We start from the raw sequence: 19,343 nt of genomic DNA, 5'->3' as shown, positions 1-19,343 counted from the left end.
AGACTCATAGAACAAAGTTGGCCACTTTGCCTGACTCCTGGCCTACCCTGCGAGGAATGTCCAGACAGAGGAACAAACAGGAGTGAGTGAGTTAAAAAGCAAATCGTGCACAGTGAGAGTGAGACATAAATAAAGGTGGTATGATGTCAGACTGACTATGGTGGCCCTGGCCTCTCCTTGAGGCTGCCCCATACAGACTGGGGCAGCCTCAAGGAGAGGCCAGGGCCACCATAGTCAGTCTGACATACATACCACCTTTATTTATGGGGGCAGTCACAAGGAGACACTAAACTGTATGGGGGCTGCCACAAGCAAATAGTGCACTCTGCACTGTGTCATAAATAAAAGGTGGTATGTCAGACTGTCTATGGTGGCACTGGCCTCTCCTTGAGGCTGCCCCATACAGACTGTATGGGTCAGCCTCAATGAGAGGCCAGTGCCACCATAGACAGTCTGACATACCACCTTTATTTATGACACAGTGCAGAGTGCACTATTTGCTTGTGGCAGCCCCCATACAGTTTAGTGTCTCCTTGTGGCTGCCCTGGCCCCGCCCCCATAAAGTATAACGTCTCCTTATGTCTGCCCCCCATACAGTATGTATAATGTCTCCTTGTGGCTGCCCCCGCCCCCCATACAGTATATCGTGTCCTTGAGGCTGCCCCCATACAGTATAACGTCTCGTTGAGGCTGCCCCAATACAGTATAACACCTCCTTGAGGCTGCCCCCATACAGTATAACGTCTCGTTGAGGCTGCCCCCATACAGTATAACGTCTCCTTGAGGCTGCCCCCATACAGTATAACGTCTCCTTGAGGCTGCCCCCATACAGTATAACGTCCCCTTGTGTTTTTTTCTTTTAAACAGGTATTTATTGTGAGATATATATATATATATATATATATATATATATAGTTATCGCGATACATTTTTGAATATTATTATGCAAAACAGGAAAGGGTGGAGCCTAAAGAGGAAGGGGTGGGGTTTACAGAGGAAGGGGTTTGGCCGTGACAGGAAGGGGTGGATCAAATTTATATTAGGGGGGTGCCCAAGTTTAGTCTCGCCTAGGGCAGCACAAAACCAAGATACACCACTGGCCCAGAAACAATGATTCTGTATGGGGATGAGCAATGGAAATAGCAATCCCTCGTCCTCATACTGTGAAGGAGATCACTGCATATAAATCCTTCACTGAACGAGCAGCCAACTGTCAGGAAAGAACGTTTCCTTTTCGACAATCAGCTTTAACTCGGTCCGTGTAAAGTCCCTTTAGACTTAAAGGGGTATTCTGTTGTTTAAAGTTAGCCCCTATACGCAGGATAGGGGATAACTATTAGATTGGTGGGGGTCCTATCGCTGGGACCCTAACCGATCATAAGAAGTGAAAGGAGAGCATGTCGCACATGTGCATGGCCGCTCCATTAACTTCTGTGGGAGTTTCAGAGATTCACGATTACAGCGCTTACTTACGGTAATTCCTATAGAAATTAATGGAGCGACGGCATGCCTGCCCCACCGGCCACACCGTTCATTTCAGGGGGGCTGCAGGGGGCTTGGGGCCCCCGTTCTCCTGATTGGTGGGGGTCCTTCTGCTGGGACCCCCACCAATAAAATGGTTATCACCCTACCCTATGGATAGGGTATAATTTCAAACAACCAGAATGCCCCTTTAATATCCTTGGTATCATCTTGGAGTCTTGCTTCATATATGAATTCATAAAAGTTGGGCCAAGCTCTCTGCTGTATTATATTTAATAAAATTTAATAATGAAAAACCGCCCTTCTGTTCGTGAAAAATCATAATAGAAAGTTTGGTTCTGATATGTTTACCTGCCCTAATTAAACATGTAATTTGAATTTTATTGTAAATGCCATTTATGTTGTATATATTGTGTTGTCATTTTTTTCCACAGCGCTGGAGTGGGCAGGACGGGCACTTTTATAGGGCTTGATCGTATTATAAAGCAAATTGAAACAGAAGCGCGAATAGATGTGTATGGAATAGTCTATGATCTCCGGATGCATCGGGTATTAATGGTGCAAACTGAAGTAAGTGGATGGAATTTCATTGATTTCACATGGCCAAGGTTTAATGAGATACTGTATGTTTGTATATAGTATATGTATGTATTAGAGTAGTTACATCCATGTCAGTCGGATGAAGCATGATAATAGTTCTATTCTTATACACAGGAGCAGTATTCTAGTAGTTACATTTTTGTACATAGGAGCAGTATTATAGTAGTTATATTCCTGTACATAGGAGGCAGAAATTTAGTAGTTATATTCTTGTACATAGGAGCAGTATTATAGTAGTTATATTCTTGTACATAGGGGCAGTATTATAGTAGTTATATCCTTGTACATAGGAGCAGTATTATAGTAGTTATATTCCTGTACATAGGAGGCAGTATTATAGTAGTTATATTCTTGTAAATATGAGCAGTATTATAGCAGTTATATTCTTGTATATGGGGGCAGTATTATAGTAGTTATATTCCTGTACATAGGAGGCAGTATTATAGTAGTTATATTCCTGTACATAGGAGGCAGTATTATAGTAGTTATATTCTTGTACATAGGAGCAGTATTATAGTAGTTATATTCTTGTACATAGGAGCAGTATTATAGTAGTTATATTCTTGTACATAGGAGCAGTATTATAGTAGTTATATTCCTGTACATAGGAGGCAGTATTATAGTAGTTATATTCTTGTAAATATGAGCAGTATTATAGCAGTTATATTCTTGTATATGGGGGCAGTATTATAGTTTTATTCTTGTTCATAGGGAATTATCTAATATATAAAGCTGAGTGTATGTATGTATGTCCTCTAAAGGAATCTGTACCGTCTCATTTACAATCACGAAATTTGGCATACAGATCCATCAGGTGTCCGGTTTTTAGACCAGGTCTCGGCTCTCTAGGACGTACCGTTCCTGAGATATTCCCAAAAAATGCATTAGCCAATAGAAGCTTGGACCCTTGACTCTTATAAGCCAATAGAAACTTACAGGTCTTCCACCCTCCACATACACAGTTTTTCTTCAGGTTTCCATAACAACTAAGCCATTTATCTTCACTGCTGTAGGAGAGCTTTAAAGGAAATCTGTCACCAGGATAATAGCTATTGAAGTAAAGCCATGGCCTAATAGCCCTTAGTACCTTATTTCAAGATGTGCCTTTGTTCCAGCAATAGATGGTTTTATCCTCTGAAAATCCAGTTCATTTGGTATGCAAATGAGCCAGTAAGGTGCCCAGAGGGGCGTCACTCTTGCAGGAAGGAGCCCAGACTCGCCCCCTGCCAAAATGTGTCCACCGTCAAAAGACTTAAAACCTCGCCCCAGGTCCCGCTAATCCACGCCCTGATCTGGTTAGGCCACGCCTCTCACACTCCTGAGCCAACGAGGATTGAAAAAATGAAGGTAAAAATCAACTTCTGTCGGCTACAGGGGTGGGAGTAAGGGTGACTTTCTCCCTGCAGCATACACTCAGACAGCACAGTGCTGCTGCCTTAGAGTGAGCTGTTCAAAAGGACATGCCCCCAATCCAGTTAGGCCGCGCCCCTCCAACTCCTCAGCCGACTGATATTGAAAAAAATGAAGTTAAAAATCAACTTCTAGGTCATGCTAAACCATGCCCCTATCTTGTTAGGCCACACCCCGTACACTCCTCAGCCGACAGGGATTGAAAAAATTAAGGTAAAAATCAACTTCTGTCAGCTGGAGAGGTGGGAAGGAGGGTGACTTTCTCCCTGCAGCTCACACTCAGACAGCATAGTGCTTCTGGCTTAGAGTGAGCTGTTCAAAAGGAGACGTCCCTGATCCAATAAAGACCACTGTTAAGGGGCGGACCCCTGTGGAGGTCACTGTCAAGGGGGTGGTATGCTGTGAAAGTCACTGTTAAAGGGGAAGGCTGCTGTAAAGGTCAAAGTTAAGGGGGTGGGCTGCTGTGGAGGTCCAATTTTAAGGGACGTGCACTGTGGGGGGGGTCTGTGTTGAGGGGTGGGGGGCTGTGGAGGTCACTGTTTTGGGGGCGGGGTGCTGTAGATGTCACTTTTATAGTGGATAGTGTTGATATCTTTTAACGACACACACAAACATTAAATGAAATAGATTAAATATACCCGAGCGAAGCCGAGTCCTTCTGCTAGTACATCTATAAATATCAAAACCAACCCATATCAGACTAAATTGACTCCAACATCTACCAACATATACATCTATATGTTCATAAATGTTAATAGCCAAATGTACTATTGGCATATGTTTTGGGCATTATACATCCACACACTCATACAGCGCTGATATGTATGCAGTGTACGGGTCTATGGATTCCAGTGTACAGCAGGCATAGGGGCCACAGTGAGCGACGTCCTGGCAGGATCAGAAATGCTCCAGCCTGTTCCCATTTAACTCAGCTGAAGCATGTCATAACATATCTCAGGTACAGGCATGATCACCCAATGAATAAATACGTTACAGAAAATAATTATATGACATTAAGATTAGTTTTAAGTAAAGTTTTACAAAAGGTTAGTTACCCTTTAACCCCTTAGTGACCGCTAATACACCTTTTTACAGTAGTCACTAAGAGATCTTAGGCTAGACTGCTACCTCTTTACAGTGGTAACAGTCTAAGCACTGCAGTGGCGTGGAACAGCAGAAAGGCTAATCTGGGCCGTTTAACCCCATAATTGGCAGCTGTCAATAGCGACGGTTGCGTTTAAGAGATTACAGAAGGAGCAGACTCCCTCCGTCTCCCATCTGCACCCATGAATGAGATTGTGGGGTGCAGATGTCTGTGCACAGCAGCATGGGGCCTAATGAAGACCCAAGCCTGTCTTAAGTTGATTCGTAGCAAGATGCGCTTCTCTGGCACAGCCTGCTGGTGGATTTCAGTATAGCACTGATGGAATAATAAATTGCATAAGCAATGCAATGTATTATAGAAGGGATTGAAAAATCACCTATTAAGTCCCCTTCAAATCAATGAAAAAAAAAAGTTTTAAAAAGTTTTATAAAATAAAAACATTCCAAGTTAAAAAAATACATATTTTTATGCTTATTCGCCTAAAAAGACAAAATAAAAAGTAATCAAAAAGTGTTATTTACCTTAAAATGATACCAATGAAAAGTACAAGTCGTCCAGCAAAAATAAACACTCACACAGCTCCACAGAAACAAAAATAAAAAAGGTCTTGGGATGGGCTGAGGCAAAAAAACTTTTTTTTCTTAAAAAAGAGTTGTGATTGTGCAAATATTTAGTAAAATGTAAAAATAAAAACGACTCATCTGAAGTATGAAGTTATAATGTTATGAATGCTGAACAATGAGTGTCACAAAATATATAACATAAAAACTGCTGGTATTAGTTGTTTTTTTTTCATCTCCTCCCGTCCCCCCCCAAAAGTTAATCAGTAAGTTATGTGTACCCCTAAATAGTCCCATTAAAACTACAACCTGCATAAAACAACTCCTCATATGGCTATATCAATGGAAAAATATTCAGAATTGATGATAAATATATGAAAAAAAATCACTTCCTTACTAAGGTCCAAAACAGGCTGGTCACTAAGAGGTTAATTCTGGATATGTGTTGATTTAGGGCTCATGCACACGGCCGTGTGCTGGCCGGGCTAGTTCTGCGGACTGCAAATTGGGGTTCTGATCCGTGCTTCCGAACCTCATCTCCCGGCATGCAGACCCATTCAAGTGAATGGTCCACATCCATGATGCGGGGTGCACACGAACGGTGCCCCGTGTATTGCGGGGCCGCAATACGGTGGCGGTAGGGCAGCGGCCATGTGCATGAGCCCTTAATCACCTGGTTGAAGATGTTATCCATTGCTCCTCAAAATTTTCTCCTAACAGTTCGTCCTTCTTTACATTGTAGAGCCAGTACATTTTCTTGAATCGGTGTGCGCTGGATATTATCAAGGCTCAGAAGGAAACGGATACAGATCTAATTTACCGAAACACATCAGCGATCTATGACACTGTCAGTCCTTAAATAAAAAGGTCTGACTTTTAGTCATTATTCATGCACTCTTCTCAGAAGACAGGCTCTCGGGACTAGCAGCTTTACAACAATCACCGGACCAAGAAGGGAATAGCACTTTGAGTAACTTTATTTAGTCTTGTTTTTTTTGTCCAATATAATGTAAGAAATACAATGTTACCGTTTGTTTTATGGAATGTGCTATTAAAATCTGCTGGATAGATGTAGTACATCTTATACTAAAGAGAAAAGTATGTAATGTTTTTTACTAGCTATTGCTCTAGCTATGTAGATATAGGTGTATATATATATGTTGCTAGCACAAGGGCTATATATATATATATACACTGTATATATATATATTTAAAAGTAGTATAAAATCCTGCATTGTAATAAAACTGCATAACCAAAATGCCTAACCCTAACCCTAATATTATACCAGAAGCTTAGACCAAATTTTTTGGTAAATTTATATTAAATCGTGTAAACTATATGGAAATATATATAAAATTTTGTATATACTGAATAATAAACATTTATTAAAGCCTATATGAAAGAAAATATAGGGGGCCCCCATAGCAACCATTACAGTCCTACAGGTTGCTGTGGGCCAAACCTTTTTCCTATGCACTGAAGTTTCTTTTGTCTTGAATGTAAATGATATATTTGTATCCTGTGGAGTCTACAAAAGGGATATTTTCCTATATGAATCTGTTTTTCTTTTTTTTGTAGAGCACTGCAGTTCCAGGGAGTCTGTCTAACAATGACACTAGCCAATCTATACAAACAGTGATATCATTATTGTATCTTAAATCCATGGAAGGTTTATACAGATTTACTGGATTTATTTAAAGTTGCAGAAGATTTTACTCAGGGTATTTTTGCACTGAACTCATGTAATTTATAGAATAGATAAGTTTTACATTGTTGTATATGTACTGTATATATGAGACAAAAAGGACTTTCCTATTTTTTATTTGTACAAAGAAGGTGCCATATAGGGAATTTAGCTCTTTCAGGTTGCCCCTGTGGTCTATGAAAAAGCCACTTGAGACTTAACAGGGCCAGTTCACTTTAGTATGTCGTACAGTACTTCATATTCTTATATTCATTTTATAAAACATGGAAAACAAACAATATTTGCCATTAGGGATGAGCGAATCGACTTCGGATTAAACATCCTAAGCCGTTTGCATAAAACTTCGGTCCAATACTGTATGGAGCGAGCGCTTCATACAGTATTAGAATGTATTGGCTCAGATGAGCCGAAAGTATTACTTCACGAAGTCTCGCGTGACTTCACGTAATAAATTCATAGATTCATTTTTACTGTAAAAAAAAACATTTCCCGAACTAGGGTTCGGTTCCAACCCGAGTTCAGGAAATGTTTTTTTACAGTAAAAATTAATGTATGAAGTTATTACGTGAAGTCATACGAGACTAAGCGAAGAAATAACTTTGGCTCATCTTAGTCAATACATTCTAATACTGTACAGAGCGCTTGCTCCGTATACTATTAGACCGAAGTTTTATGCAAATCGACTTTGGATGTTTCATCCGAAGTCGATTCGCTCATTCCTATTTGCTATTTACAGGGTATAAAAAAATGGCGCCACCTGATTTTGAATGTTTATAGTAATGTCCACCTAAGGAGCTGAGTGATGGTGAGCATGCATCTTCCTGCACTTTACTCACAGCCAGGTCTTTGCATAGTGGTCCTCTATTCAGCCAATAGAAATAGCATTCTTCCCTTGCTTGCCTCTGCAGGAACCTGGCATTATACCAAGGCTAGAAGTCTTCTACAGGGAAAGTAAGAAGGGTCTATATTATCAGCTGCCAGAGGGGGAAGGAGACTGATACTGCCCCCACACATCGAAAACAATGACTTTTTTATGCTAGAAACACTGCATATTACATTAAAATGGCTATTCGCTGCCTGTTAGGATTTTTGGTATGGAAATGATTCATGGCATAACTCCTTTTTAAATCTTTTATTGTTTTATTTTTACAACTCCTGTGCAGAATTATGTGTTTCCATGGTTATGCATATCAAACTCCTTCTTTTCGTTATCCTACAGACAATAAAAGACGAGGCAGGTGAATGGTAGTAACACATGACTGCAGGACCAGATTACAGAGGGTTGGTAATCTATAACCATAGGAACACAGGTCATCTGCATGAGACCCATATTCACAAAATGTTAGATTTTTACTGTAGTTAATATATTTTCAGGGTTGTGCCATTTTTTTTAAATAGACAGAGAAAATAATAACAAAAAAATAAAATAAACACAAAACCCTAGGTATGAACATACCTTTATGTGTTGGTTCATACATGTATTCATTCTTTTTCCATTTAGTTTATCTGACCATATCCAGAAACACACACATTGAATACCTGAGACCACCAAGTTTATGAAATATGAAGGAACCTTTGTTACATTTCAATAACTTGCTGCTATTGTTCCTGTATGGTGGTGCCATGACCAAAACACTACTGTGGACCAAAAACACCCTAAACAAAGGGGCAGTTAGCTCCTTTAGAAGCCCAGGGGTCAATGACATGCTCCATATAACAGTAGAAATATTTTCTTCTCTTCTGTATCTTCCATATTCTGTCTGTTATAATCCAGGCAGAAGTTGGATATCTTGCTATGGTTGCCTTTTTAATGTAATCAGGGGATTTTATTTTATTATAGAGAATGTTTTTAAAGTAATCATATCTGGTAATTATGCACAGAGGTGTTGGAATACTTGAAAAATATATATATTTTATGTGTAATTTAATATGAAAATGAACTGTATTGTGATATTTTTTTTATATCATTTAATATAATTATTGTTTTATTCCTTTAAATACTGTGAAGGAGCCAATATTCTAAGGGCAAGCAGGTTCAATGGTTTGAAGAGTCAAATGTGAAATCTGTCATACACTGTTCCTTGTGTTATAAACACTGTAAAGATAAACTGATCCAGCAATAAAAAGGTATCCTTTCTGAATGGGACATTGACCTCATTTTCTTTTCTTTTGTGTGTGTCTGTAGGAACAGCATTTGTGTAGGAACAGCAAAATCTTGAGAAATATGTATATTTTAGGCCCTTGGGACTGTGGAATATCATAGAGGGTGCAGAGGTTACAGTTAGGGATCGACCGATATTGATTTTTTAGGGCCGATACCGATACCGATAATTTGTGAACTTTCAGGCCGATAGCCGATAATTTATACCGATATTCTGGGAATTTTCGTTTTTGAAAAAAAAAATAAAAAATTCCCACAAATCTGCTGAAAATTAATGTTTATTGTTAATGTGTATTTTTTATTTTTTTTGTAAATCTTTCTTTTTCATTTATATTGAATATTTAGATGTTTTTATTTTTATAACTTTTTTTTTTTTAAACTAACTTTTAGCCCCCTTAGGGACTAGAACCCTTGTCCTATTCACCCTGATAGAGATCTATCAGGGTGAATAGGAGCTCACACTGTCCCTGCTGCTGTGTGCTTTGTGCACACAGCAGCATGGAGCTTATCATGACAGCCAGGGCTTCAATAGCGTCCTGGCTGCCATGGTAACCGATCGGAGCCCCAGCATTACACTGCTGGGGCTCCGATCGGAGGAGCAGGGGAGAGGGAATCCTGTGGGGGGCGCACTGCGACTGGGGTGGGGGGGGAGGGGGGCGCACCACTGCTTAATACTGGGGGGGAGGGGGGGAGGGGGGGGGCGCACTGCGCCACCAATGCTTAATACTGGGGGGGGGGGGGGAGGGGGGCGCACTGCGCCACCAATGTCTGATACTGGGGGGCTTGGGGGGGCGCACTGCACCACCAATGAAGCTTAATCTCACATTTATTCGTATACAGGAGGCGGGAGCTGGCTGCAGGATCACATAGCCGGCTCCCGACCTCTATGAGCAGTAGCTGCGATCCGCGGCACCTGAGGAGTTAACTACCGCAGATCGCAGCTACAGCTCATAGAGGCCGGGAGCCGGCTATGTGATTCTGCAGCTCCCGCCTCCTGTATATGAATTAATGTGAGATTAAGCTTCATTGGTGGCGCAGTGGCCATAGCTCCTCCCCTCCTCTTGTCCCCTGTCCTCCCATTGGCTGGAGCGGCAGCAGCAGCACAGGGGTAGGAGACATTGCTTCTTCTCTCCTGTGCTGCTGCTGAGGGAACACGGAGAGCGCTGTCAGCAGCACGATCTGTGTTCCCAGGACGTTATCGGAATATCGGCAAAATAAATGCCGATACCGATAACGTTCAAAATCCTGAATATCGGCCGATAATATCGGTAAATCCGATAATCGGTCGATCCCTAGTTACAGTCATACCTGACCCTTATGTGAACATCAGTGCTCAGGTGATAATTCCACAATGGTGTAATGACTATAGAATTAGTTACTGTCATAATATGTTTAGATCCTATAAAGTGTGACGTCACTGCACATAATGATACTTGGGTGACACAGATTTTACGCTGGGCCCAGGAGACTTTTGTAACGCCTTCATGCTCTGCCCTTATCGATGTGCACACCCATATTTAAGTCCCTCGTTTTAAAGTGCAAGTCTAAGGAAAAACTGAAGAGGAGTGCAATGCAAAAAATATCCAACCTCCTGCTGCTTTCAAAGTGCATTCTACCCACTAGATGTTTATCCACGGATGCAATCACCACTATTCAGAACATTTTATTTTATTTTTTTCCTGTTGCTCTTACGGCACACACATATTCCGCTGTACAGAAAATATTCAGGCTCACAGCAGCACTTTATCCCCAGTGGGGCTCACAGTCTAAATTCCCTATCTCAAACACACACATAAACAGAAGGGTCCAATATTATAAGAGGCCAATTAACTTGTCAGGATATGTTTTTTGGTGTGTGGGTGGAAACACAAGGAGAACATACAAATCCCATGAAGATGTTGCCCTAGGTCGGATGAGAATCTAGGACCACAGTGCTGCCCATATCCAAACACAGACAGATATTGTGCCGATGCTATAGTTTTAACCATATTCGGTTCTCTGCGAAAATTGAAAATTACATTTTACATGGGTGCATTTAGGGTACTTTCCTAGCACCTCAAATCCTCCTTTTTTGAGAAGCAGCCATCCAGTTTTATCTTAAATTATATGTTCATTTCAGCCCTGGCCAAAGCAGAAAATACCATGATCATCTAAAATCACCAGGAAAATTTATGTCATCCTTAAACAGGTTTTCAATATTTTTTTTTACTGATGACCTAGGATAGGTCATCGGTATCTGATCAGTGGGGGTCCAAAGCCCAGGACCCCCGTCGATCAACTGTTTGAGAAGGCAGCAGTGCTAGCAGTATCACCGCGGCTTCCTCTCTGCTTTTCTAAGGCCGAGTGATGACACGTTCATGTATCAGTGGCCTAGGAGCAGCTCAGCCCCATTTACGGTAAGTTAATGAGACTGAGCTGCAATACCAAGCACAGCCGCTATACAGTGTATGGTGCTGAGCTTGGAGAGCTCCGAGAAGCCAGCGGCGTTCGCAGGAACAAAACAGCTGATCAGTGGGGGTCCGATACCCGGACCCCCACCGATCAAATACAGATGACCTATCCAGAGACTAGGTCATCAGTAAAAAAATCTCAGTAAACCTTTTTAACCCACCCCAAACATCCAGAGAAGACATGAAGTACAGAGATGACAGGCAGGACATGCTGTGGTAATGGAGACCACATACAAGTGCTGCTGCTCATTACCCCACCTCCTCTCTGTACTTCATGTCTCCTCATGACCTCCATTCCTACAGAGATTGAGCTGAAGATCTTATCAGCTGTATTCAGGATCAGGCAGAGGAAGATGAGGCAGCTCTGTAGCTCAGTGTGGTGAAGTAACTCATCCTGTTTGTGATTAGGACAGGTTCTGTGTGTACTAATAGGACAGCGGACATTTTATTTCTCCTAATGATTGCTCCCCAGACAAAACGAGCCATTATAACTAATGAACGGTATTTGAGAATATATTCATCATAATGTAATATTTATATATTTTCATTTTCATTCTTAATTCCCACAGAACCCTTGTGCAAATAGTGTAGTGGGTGGGGTGATTCTTTAAAGAGTTTTGTGACTTTGTATTAAAACATTAATTAATTGCATGTTTTGATGTAAATGATCCACAAGGAGGGCTGTGCACCATGTTGTTGCCAGGTACAATTCAATGTGATTATGACAAGAGATTGGGGCCCAGTTAGCAGCATCCCTGGTGTATAATAGCACATCCATAGGAAATAATAGGACAGCAATGAAACATGATCAATGCATGCAACTTCTTATTTCTCCAGTGGCTACAGAATATCCAATGCACCGATATGGATCTAACCTAAAAAGAAAAGGTATTTTTTATAAGGCTACCCAATATGTCTGTAGGTTAGATGGTTTGAACATTTTTTGTATAAAAATACATTTTCCATGGTAAAATTATTCCATTTATAATATAGCGATGCGACCCAAGGGAGTTGCTGCATGCGTCACTGATGTTCAGCAAGTTCAAGTGGTCAGGGGTTTGCTCTATGAAATATGTTTCTTATATATAATGTGCTCAGGTGAAAATGGCTTTTAAAATACATCACAAAGAACCCTACAGAAAGCTGGTGTCAATGCACAGCATCTTTACAGCAAGGTGACAACCAGACTGCACTGGTTTGATGTCCTTTGTATACAAAACAGATAATACTGAATCCATGTCTCACGCTGTAAATGATTTTGGTAAAAGGAGCGCCATGGATGGTGGAGGGGACAGAGTGCGCCTTCACAGGCTCTTTTGGCATAATGTGGGAATAAGGAAGAAGGAGACACACACACATTGGCCCGGTGTCTAAACCCCGGGCCAATGTTAATTAAGGGCTGTAATGCACCTTCAGTATTCAAAGATATTTGTTTTCAGTGAAAAGGGTCACGTGTCGCGCTGCTTCTGGTCCCCAGTGGACCAGAAGGGTGTCCCATCCATAGTCAAATGCACCACTGCAGCCATTCACTAGCACCATGTGGTCAGTGAGCCACTGCAATCATGTGCCGCTCAGAAACATGTCACAGCTGAGACCACTGAATGGCTGCAGCAGGTTACCACGGATGGGCTGTTACATTTCAGGTCCACAGGGGACCAGAAGCAGCAGAGAAGGAGCAATCAATGCTGGAACAGAGCTGTGGTGAATAGGTGAGATAGTTTGTTTCTTATTCCCGACATATGACGTAGTAGTACATCATAGCGGCCAGGTGCATTCCCGCATTTTGACGTACTATTATGTCATGGTGATCGGGCAGGCACCGGAGCAGGTAGGGGCCCTGGCAATCCCTGGTAGCCGGGCCCCTGCTGTATCCGCCGGCATCGCTGTACAAGCCAATGGCGGCGGATTAACCCCTTCTATGCCGCTGATCAGCGCTGGCCGCAGCAGAGAGGGGATTTGTGGCGGGTGAGGGAGCCCACCGAGTCCCCGCTCTGCTGTGGCCTGGGACCCGATGGGTGAAAAGGAAGCCCGATGCCGTGCATAGGCTACCTAATGCCTTGCAGGGCATCAGGACCTGCCTTCTACGGGTGCCCAGGAGATCCAGCCCCAGGCTGCATCTCCTAGGCAACCTGTTAGTGTATTACTCAATGTAATACACTAACAGGCAATGCATTACAATCCAGTTACACTAATTTTATAGAAAAAAAAATAGAAAAAAAAGAAAATACACACATATTAAGTATTGCCACGTCCGTAACAACAGTCTCTATAAATATATTACATGATCCACCCCGTCTGATAAACACCATAAAAGAAATAATAACAACTTTAAAAAAAGCAATTTTTGGCACCTTACATCACAAAAAGTGTAACACCAAGTGGATCAAAAAGATGTATGCCCCCCAAAATGGTACCAATAAAACTCATCCTCATCCTGCAAAAAAAGAGCCCCTACATAAGACTGACAATCGCCCATAAAATAAAAATACTATAGCTCTCAGAACATGGAGACACTAAAACTTTTTTTTTTTTTTTAAAAATGCAATTACTGTGTTAGAGTGAAATAAATAAATAAAAGTGTACATATTAGGTATCACTATGTCCGTAACAACCAGCTCTATAAAAGTATCACATGACTTAACCCCTCAGGTGAACATAGTAAAAAAAAAAAAAAAAACTGTGCCAAAAAATCTATTCTTTTGTCACCTTACATCACAAAAATTGCAACACCAAGCCATCAAAAAGGCGTATGACCCCAAAAATAGTACCAATCAAACCGGCATCTAATCCAACAAAAAATTTGCCCATACCTAAGACAATTGGTCAAAAAATAAAAAATCTATGTCTTTCAGACTATGGAGACACTAAAACATTTTTTTGTTTAAAAAAATGCTATTATTGTGTAAAACTTAATTAATTAAGAAAAAGTATACATATTGTTTATTGCCATGTCTGTAACTATCTTCTCTATAAAAATGTCACATGACCTAACCCCTCAGGTGAACGCCGTAAAAATAAATAAATAAAAACTGTGCCAAAACAACCAATTTCTTTGGTCACCTTGCCTCATAAAGTGTAATAATGAATGATCAAAAAATCATATGTACCCAAAAATGGTACCAATAAAAACGTCAACTCTTCCTGCAAAAAATTAGCCCCTGCACAAGACGTTTGGCAGAAAAATAAAAAAGAATATGGCCTTCAGAAAATGGAGACACAAACACATTTATTTTTAAAAAATGCTTTATTATGTAAAACTGAAACAAACAAAGTAGACATATTTGATATCACTGCATCCGTAACAACCTGCTCCATAAAAATAGCATGTAATCTACCCTGTCAGATGAATGTTGTAAAAAATAAAAACAGTGCCAAAACAGCAATTTTTTTGGTTACCTTGCCTCATAAAAAAAACCTTATAGAGCAATTAAAAATTATATGTACCCCAAAATAGTACCAATAAAACTGTCACCTTATCCCCTAGTTTCCAAAATGGGGTCACTTTTGGGAGTTTCTACTGTAGGGGTGCATCAGGGGTTCCTTCAAATGGGACATGGTGTCTAAAAACCAGTCGAGCAAAATCTGCCTTCCAAAAACCATGTGGCAGTCCTTTCCTTCTGCGCCCTGCCGTGCGCCATTACATCCGTTTATGACAACATGTGGGGTGTTTCTGTAAACCTCAGAATCAGGGTAATAAATTTTGGGTTTTGTTTGGCTGTTGAGCCTCGATGTGTTAAAGAAAAAAATGGATTAAAGTGGAAAATCTGCCAAAAAAGTGAAATTTTTATATTTTATGTCCATTTTCCTTTCATTGTTGTGGAACACCTAAAAGTTTAACAAAGTTTGTAAAATCAGTTTGGAGTAACTTGAGGGGTGTAGTTTCTACAATGGGGTCATTCATGGGGGGTTTCTATTATGTAAGCCCCACAAAGTGACTTCAGACCTGAACTAGTCCTTAAAAAGTGGGCTTTGGAAATGTTCTTAACATTTTTTAGAATTGCTTCTAAATTTCTAAGCCTTCTAACGTCCCCAAAAAATAAAATGACATTTACAAAATGATGCAAACATAAAGTAAATATATGGGGAATATTAAGTAATAAATATTTTATGAGGTATCACTTTGTTTTAAAAGCAGAATTTTTTTTCTAAATTTTTGGTAAATTTGGGAACTTTTCATAAATAAAGGTGAAATATATTGACTCAAATTGATGACTACGTGAAATAGAATGTGTCACGAGAAAACAATGTCAGAATGGCTTGGATAAATAAAAGTGTTTCAAAGTTATTACCACATAAAGTGACACATGTCAGATTTGCAAAAAATGGCCTGGACAGGAAGGTAAAAACTGGCCCGGGGTAGAAGGGGTTAAAACATTCATTAATTTAAGCAAACATGAGCACATTTAAAAGCCTCTTAAAGGCTCTGTACTCATATCAGTTACAGTCTTTCAGTGAAGGCTGAATCTGTAGTTCAGAGGCACAACAAGCCTAATAGTACTCATGTAAAGGTACTAATTACAGACCATATATACTGTCCATAAGTAGTCCCAAGGGGAGCCTCTGTGCTACAGAGGCCATGTTAGGCCAATAGGCCACCAGGTGTCCAGATGCAAGTACAGCACTTGCCCAGGATATTTCTCCCCCCATGGCTCCACTGTTCCCAAGAGGCTAATCCATGGACCAGGACATTAGGTCCTCTTCAGCCCAGCTGCACTAACCCTTACTGCTTACTGGATATTTAGCAGCACTGTCGGCTATCTCTCTCATGTGGCCATCTATGTGTCACCTGTGACTTTTCCTAGCCAGCCATTCTACTTCAGGCCTCTTCAGACCCCATTAGCGACTAAGGCTATATTTAACTGGAGGATACACACAGCATTCTCCACTACTCTATGCCTGCTCCTTTAAATGGGAGAGGCACTCTTCCAGTCTGCCAGCAAGCTTCACTAGAGCATGTGCCCAACTTCTCTAAAAGTTTTCTGGGCAATTCTCTTTATTAGGGCCCCATCTACTCCTTGTACCACCCAAAAAGAGGGTGGCTTTCTGTGCTTTTTCTGAAGAGTGGAGTGGAACCAGATCTCGCCACTACAGTTCATAAAGTGAATAAATGGAGCTTGCACCTTGTTCTGGCACACCATTTTGGAGAAGAGGAGACACTTTGAGGAGTGGTGTTTTTTTTTTCTTCTAAGTGTCTTCCTCTGTCACCTTGCATTAGCACAGATAGTACTGCCTCCTGAGTCATCCTGTAAATGCTGTAGGTACAGATAGCTGCCTTCCTACAGGAAAGGGAGGAATTGCAAAGTATTCCCTGTAGAAAAGCTAAAAAAAAAGGTTACTAGGCTCAGAATTTGAATATAAGAGTAAAAGTGGTTTAACTAAGACGTAGGATGGCATTTAAAGATGGAATAGCAGTCCAATGCATTCAGAGGGAACAATGTTAACCAACCCCAAAGAAATTTTAGTGCACTAGCAGCTTGTTGCAAAGCATCTTGGTCCTAAAGGCTAAAACAAAAAAAAGCTGAGAATATATAGAGAGGCTGAGCACTCTCCACCTGGACCACACAGAGGCTGACGCAAAAAATACTGATGATAATATTTATTACACCTAGATGCAGATCAATGACTAAAACAATAAAACAAATTTAAACAATAAAATATTCAGAATAAAAACAGCATCATAAATAACTGAGCATACATGAAATGCAATGGGTGCTTTATAAAACTCGGAATAGTTAATATATCCTAAGGTGTGTCTATAATCGATGGAAGTTCGATATTAAATAATCGAGAGTATGAAAAAAATCGAGAGGTATTTTTTGTCGAATGAGTACTCAAATATTCAGGTTAGTGTCCGGACAAATTTCGATGAATTTCTTTCGATTATTTCATTCGATTATTACAATATATTTGACGGATATCCCCAGTATGGCAAAACAATAATCACACTTGCGATTGCCGTCTGACTAAAGCTCACAGTGGCATCATGCTGAACGCCGAGGTGACTGAGGGCAGCCAATCTGTAGATTCCTACCCCAAACTCAAGTTTATGCTTGATTGGGAGACGGAATTGGGTGTTACTTTTACTGGGGATCAATGGAAACGTGCATTGCTTTTTACGCATAAGATCTCTATATCGTGTAATTTACAAGAACTCAATTATAAAATACTTACCAGATGGTATCGGACACCGGAGAAGCTGCATCGACTCTTCCCCTCGGTTTCTGATCTATGTTGGCGGTGCCAGGGTGCTAGGGGGACTATGACCCATATATGGTGGGATTGTCCGAGGCTTAACCCACTATGGATAGATGTCTTCAAGCTCTATAATTTTCTTTTCCGGGCCTCTATAGCATTTTCCCCTTCCATCGCTCTGCTATCTATTTTCCCGGGGCGGATCTCACAGGTTAAGAGAGGTTCATTGCGGCTCTTCATTCTGGCCATGAGGCAAATAATCCCACGCAATTGGAAGTCAACCGAGAGGTTGAAAAGGATTACTTGGACCTCTGCATTGGAGGAGCTGATACACAGGGAGGAGATGTGTGCCGCTGATCTCAACAAGATTCCGGCGTTTCTTAAGAGTTGGGAGCCATGGTCCAGGTTTAGATCATCTACGTCATTTGCGGTTTGGTTGGCATCTGGGGTACTCCCTGATTCTCCTCCTTAATAATGCCTAGCCATTCTCTAGTTATGCCCTATGATTTCTCCCCCCCCCCCCCCTCCTCTTGTGTGTCTTCCTGTCTCCCCCCCTTATATGTCAAGTTTGTCTAGAATTATTGGCCTATACATCATTTGTTTGAGGCCTTATTTTGCCCTCCAGGGCCTTTGTTTCCGTTGACTTTTTGTCAGCTGACTGTTTGTTATTCAGATACATGCTTTTACCTTGTGCTATGCTGTACTGCGGTTCATGATTGCATGTCGCAATGTATCTTTGTATGCGGTATGTATACTGCAATTTGTGTTGTTCTCTTGTGATTGTAATTGATAATTATAATAAAATCTTATTGAACCATAAAGCTCACAGTGGCGTCCCACGTGGCTAATAATGTCAGATCCGGCGGTACCTGATTATCATAGTTCAGCTGGAGCGGTGCAGGCAAGTTGACAGCCCGCAGTGGTAAAAAAAAGCGATTTAACACCTTAATCACGTCTATATATAAATTTTATGTGGGTAGATTCACTTTTTTAGAATATTTTTATATTGTTAATCACTTTGAGTCAGTTAGAGGCTTAGGCATTTAACCCTTTAACGCATAATGTCATACAGCATTAATGTGCAGGAGATATATGGAGCAAGATATATGGAGCGTCTGCTCCATACAAGGCAGGTTCAAGCTGTATAATACAGCAGGCACCCACCAGTAGGTCCAGCAGTGACCGAGATCGGAGACGATGCTGATTCTGGTAATTTAAACGCTCAGATGCCTCTGTCAATAGTGACTACAATATCTGTGTGGTTAGGCAGAGGAAGGCCCTTGTGGTGAAATTGTGGTGTTCAAATTGGTTGTCATTGCAAGCTGCCTGAAAAGCCATGTCTGAGGCAGCCAGTAAAAATCCCACACACTGCAATAGTATTCTATTGCAGTCTATGGTACAAGTGTTCAGAAGATTGCACGTACCCTATGGGGGCTATTACAGTGTAACAAAATATATAAAAAAGTACAAATATACAAAATACATACAAATACATACAAACATAAACATACCAGGCATCGCCATGTCCAAACTGTTAAAATATAATATATAGATTTTCCTGTGCAGTGAAAAAAATAAACCCAATTTTTTGTCACCATGTCCCCCCAAAATATGGTAATTAAAATATGATCAAAAAGTTGTACAAACTCCAAAATGGAACAAATAAAACATACAGTT

At 40.8% G+C, this 19,343-nt stretch overlaps 1 protein-coding gene across 1 annotated transcript in view; it reads left to right on the top strand.

The window, feature by feature from the left end:
• LOC122920742 (tenascin-X-like) overlaps positions 1-7,190 on the top strand; it is a 132,057-nt gene extending 124,867 nt beyond the window's left edge. The window contains exons 49-50 of the mRNA XM_044270456.1: positions 1,917-2,052; positions 5,900-7,190. Coding sequence (XP_044126391.1) covers positions 1,917-2,052; positions 5,900-6,016 — 253 coding nt within the window. The 3' untranslated portion in view covers positions 6,017-7,190. The remainder of the gene's footprint in view (positions 1-1,916; positions 2,053-5,899) is intronic.
• Positions 7,191-19,343: the final 12,153 nt, after the last annotated feature.

Source organism: Bufo gargarizans, chromosome 10 (assembly GCF_014858855.1).
Source record: "Bufo gargarizans isolate SCDJY-AF-19 chromosome 10, ASM1485885v1, whole genome shotgun sequence".
NCBI classification, from domain to species: domain Eukaryota; kingdom Metazoa; phylum Chordata; class Amphibia; order Anura; family Bufonidae; genus Bufo; species Bufo gargarizans.
This window is presented reverse-complemented; position numbering and strand designations above follow the sequence as displayed.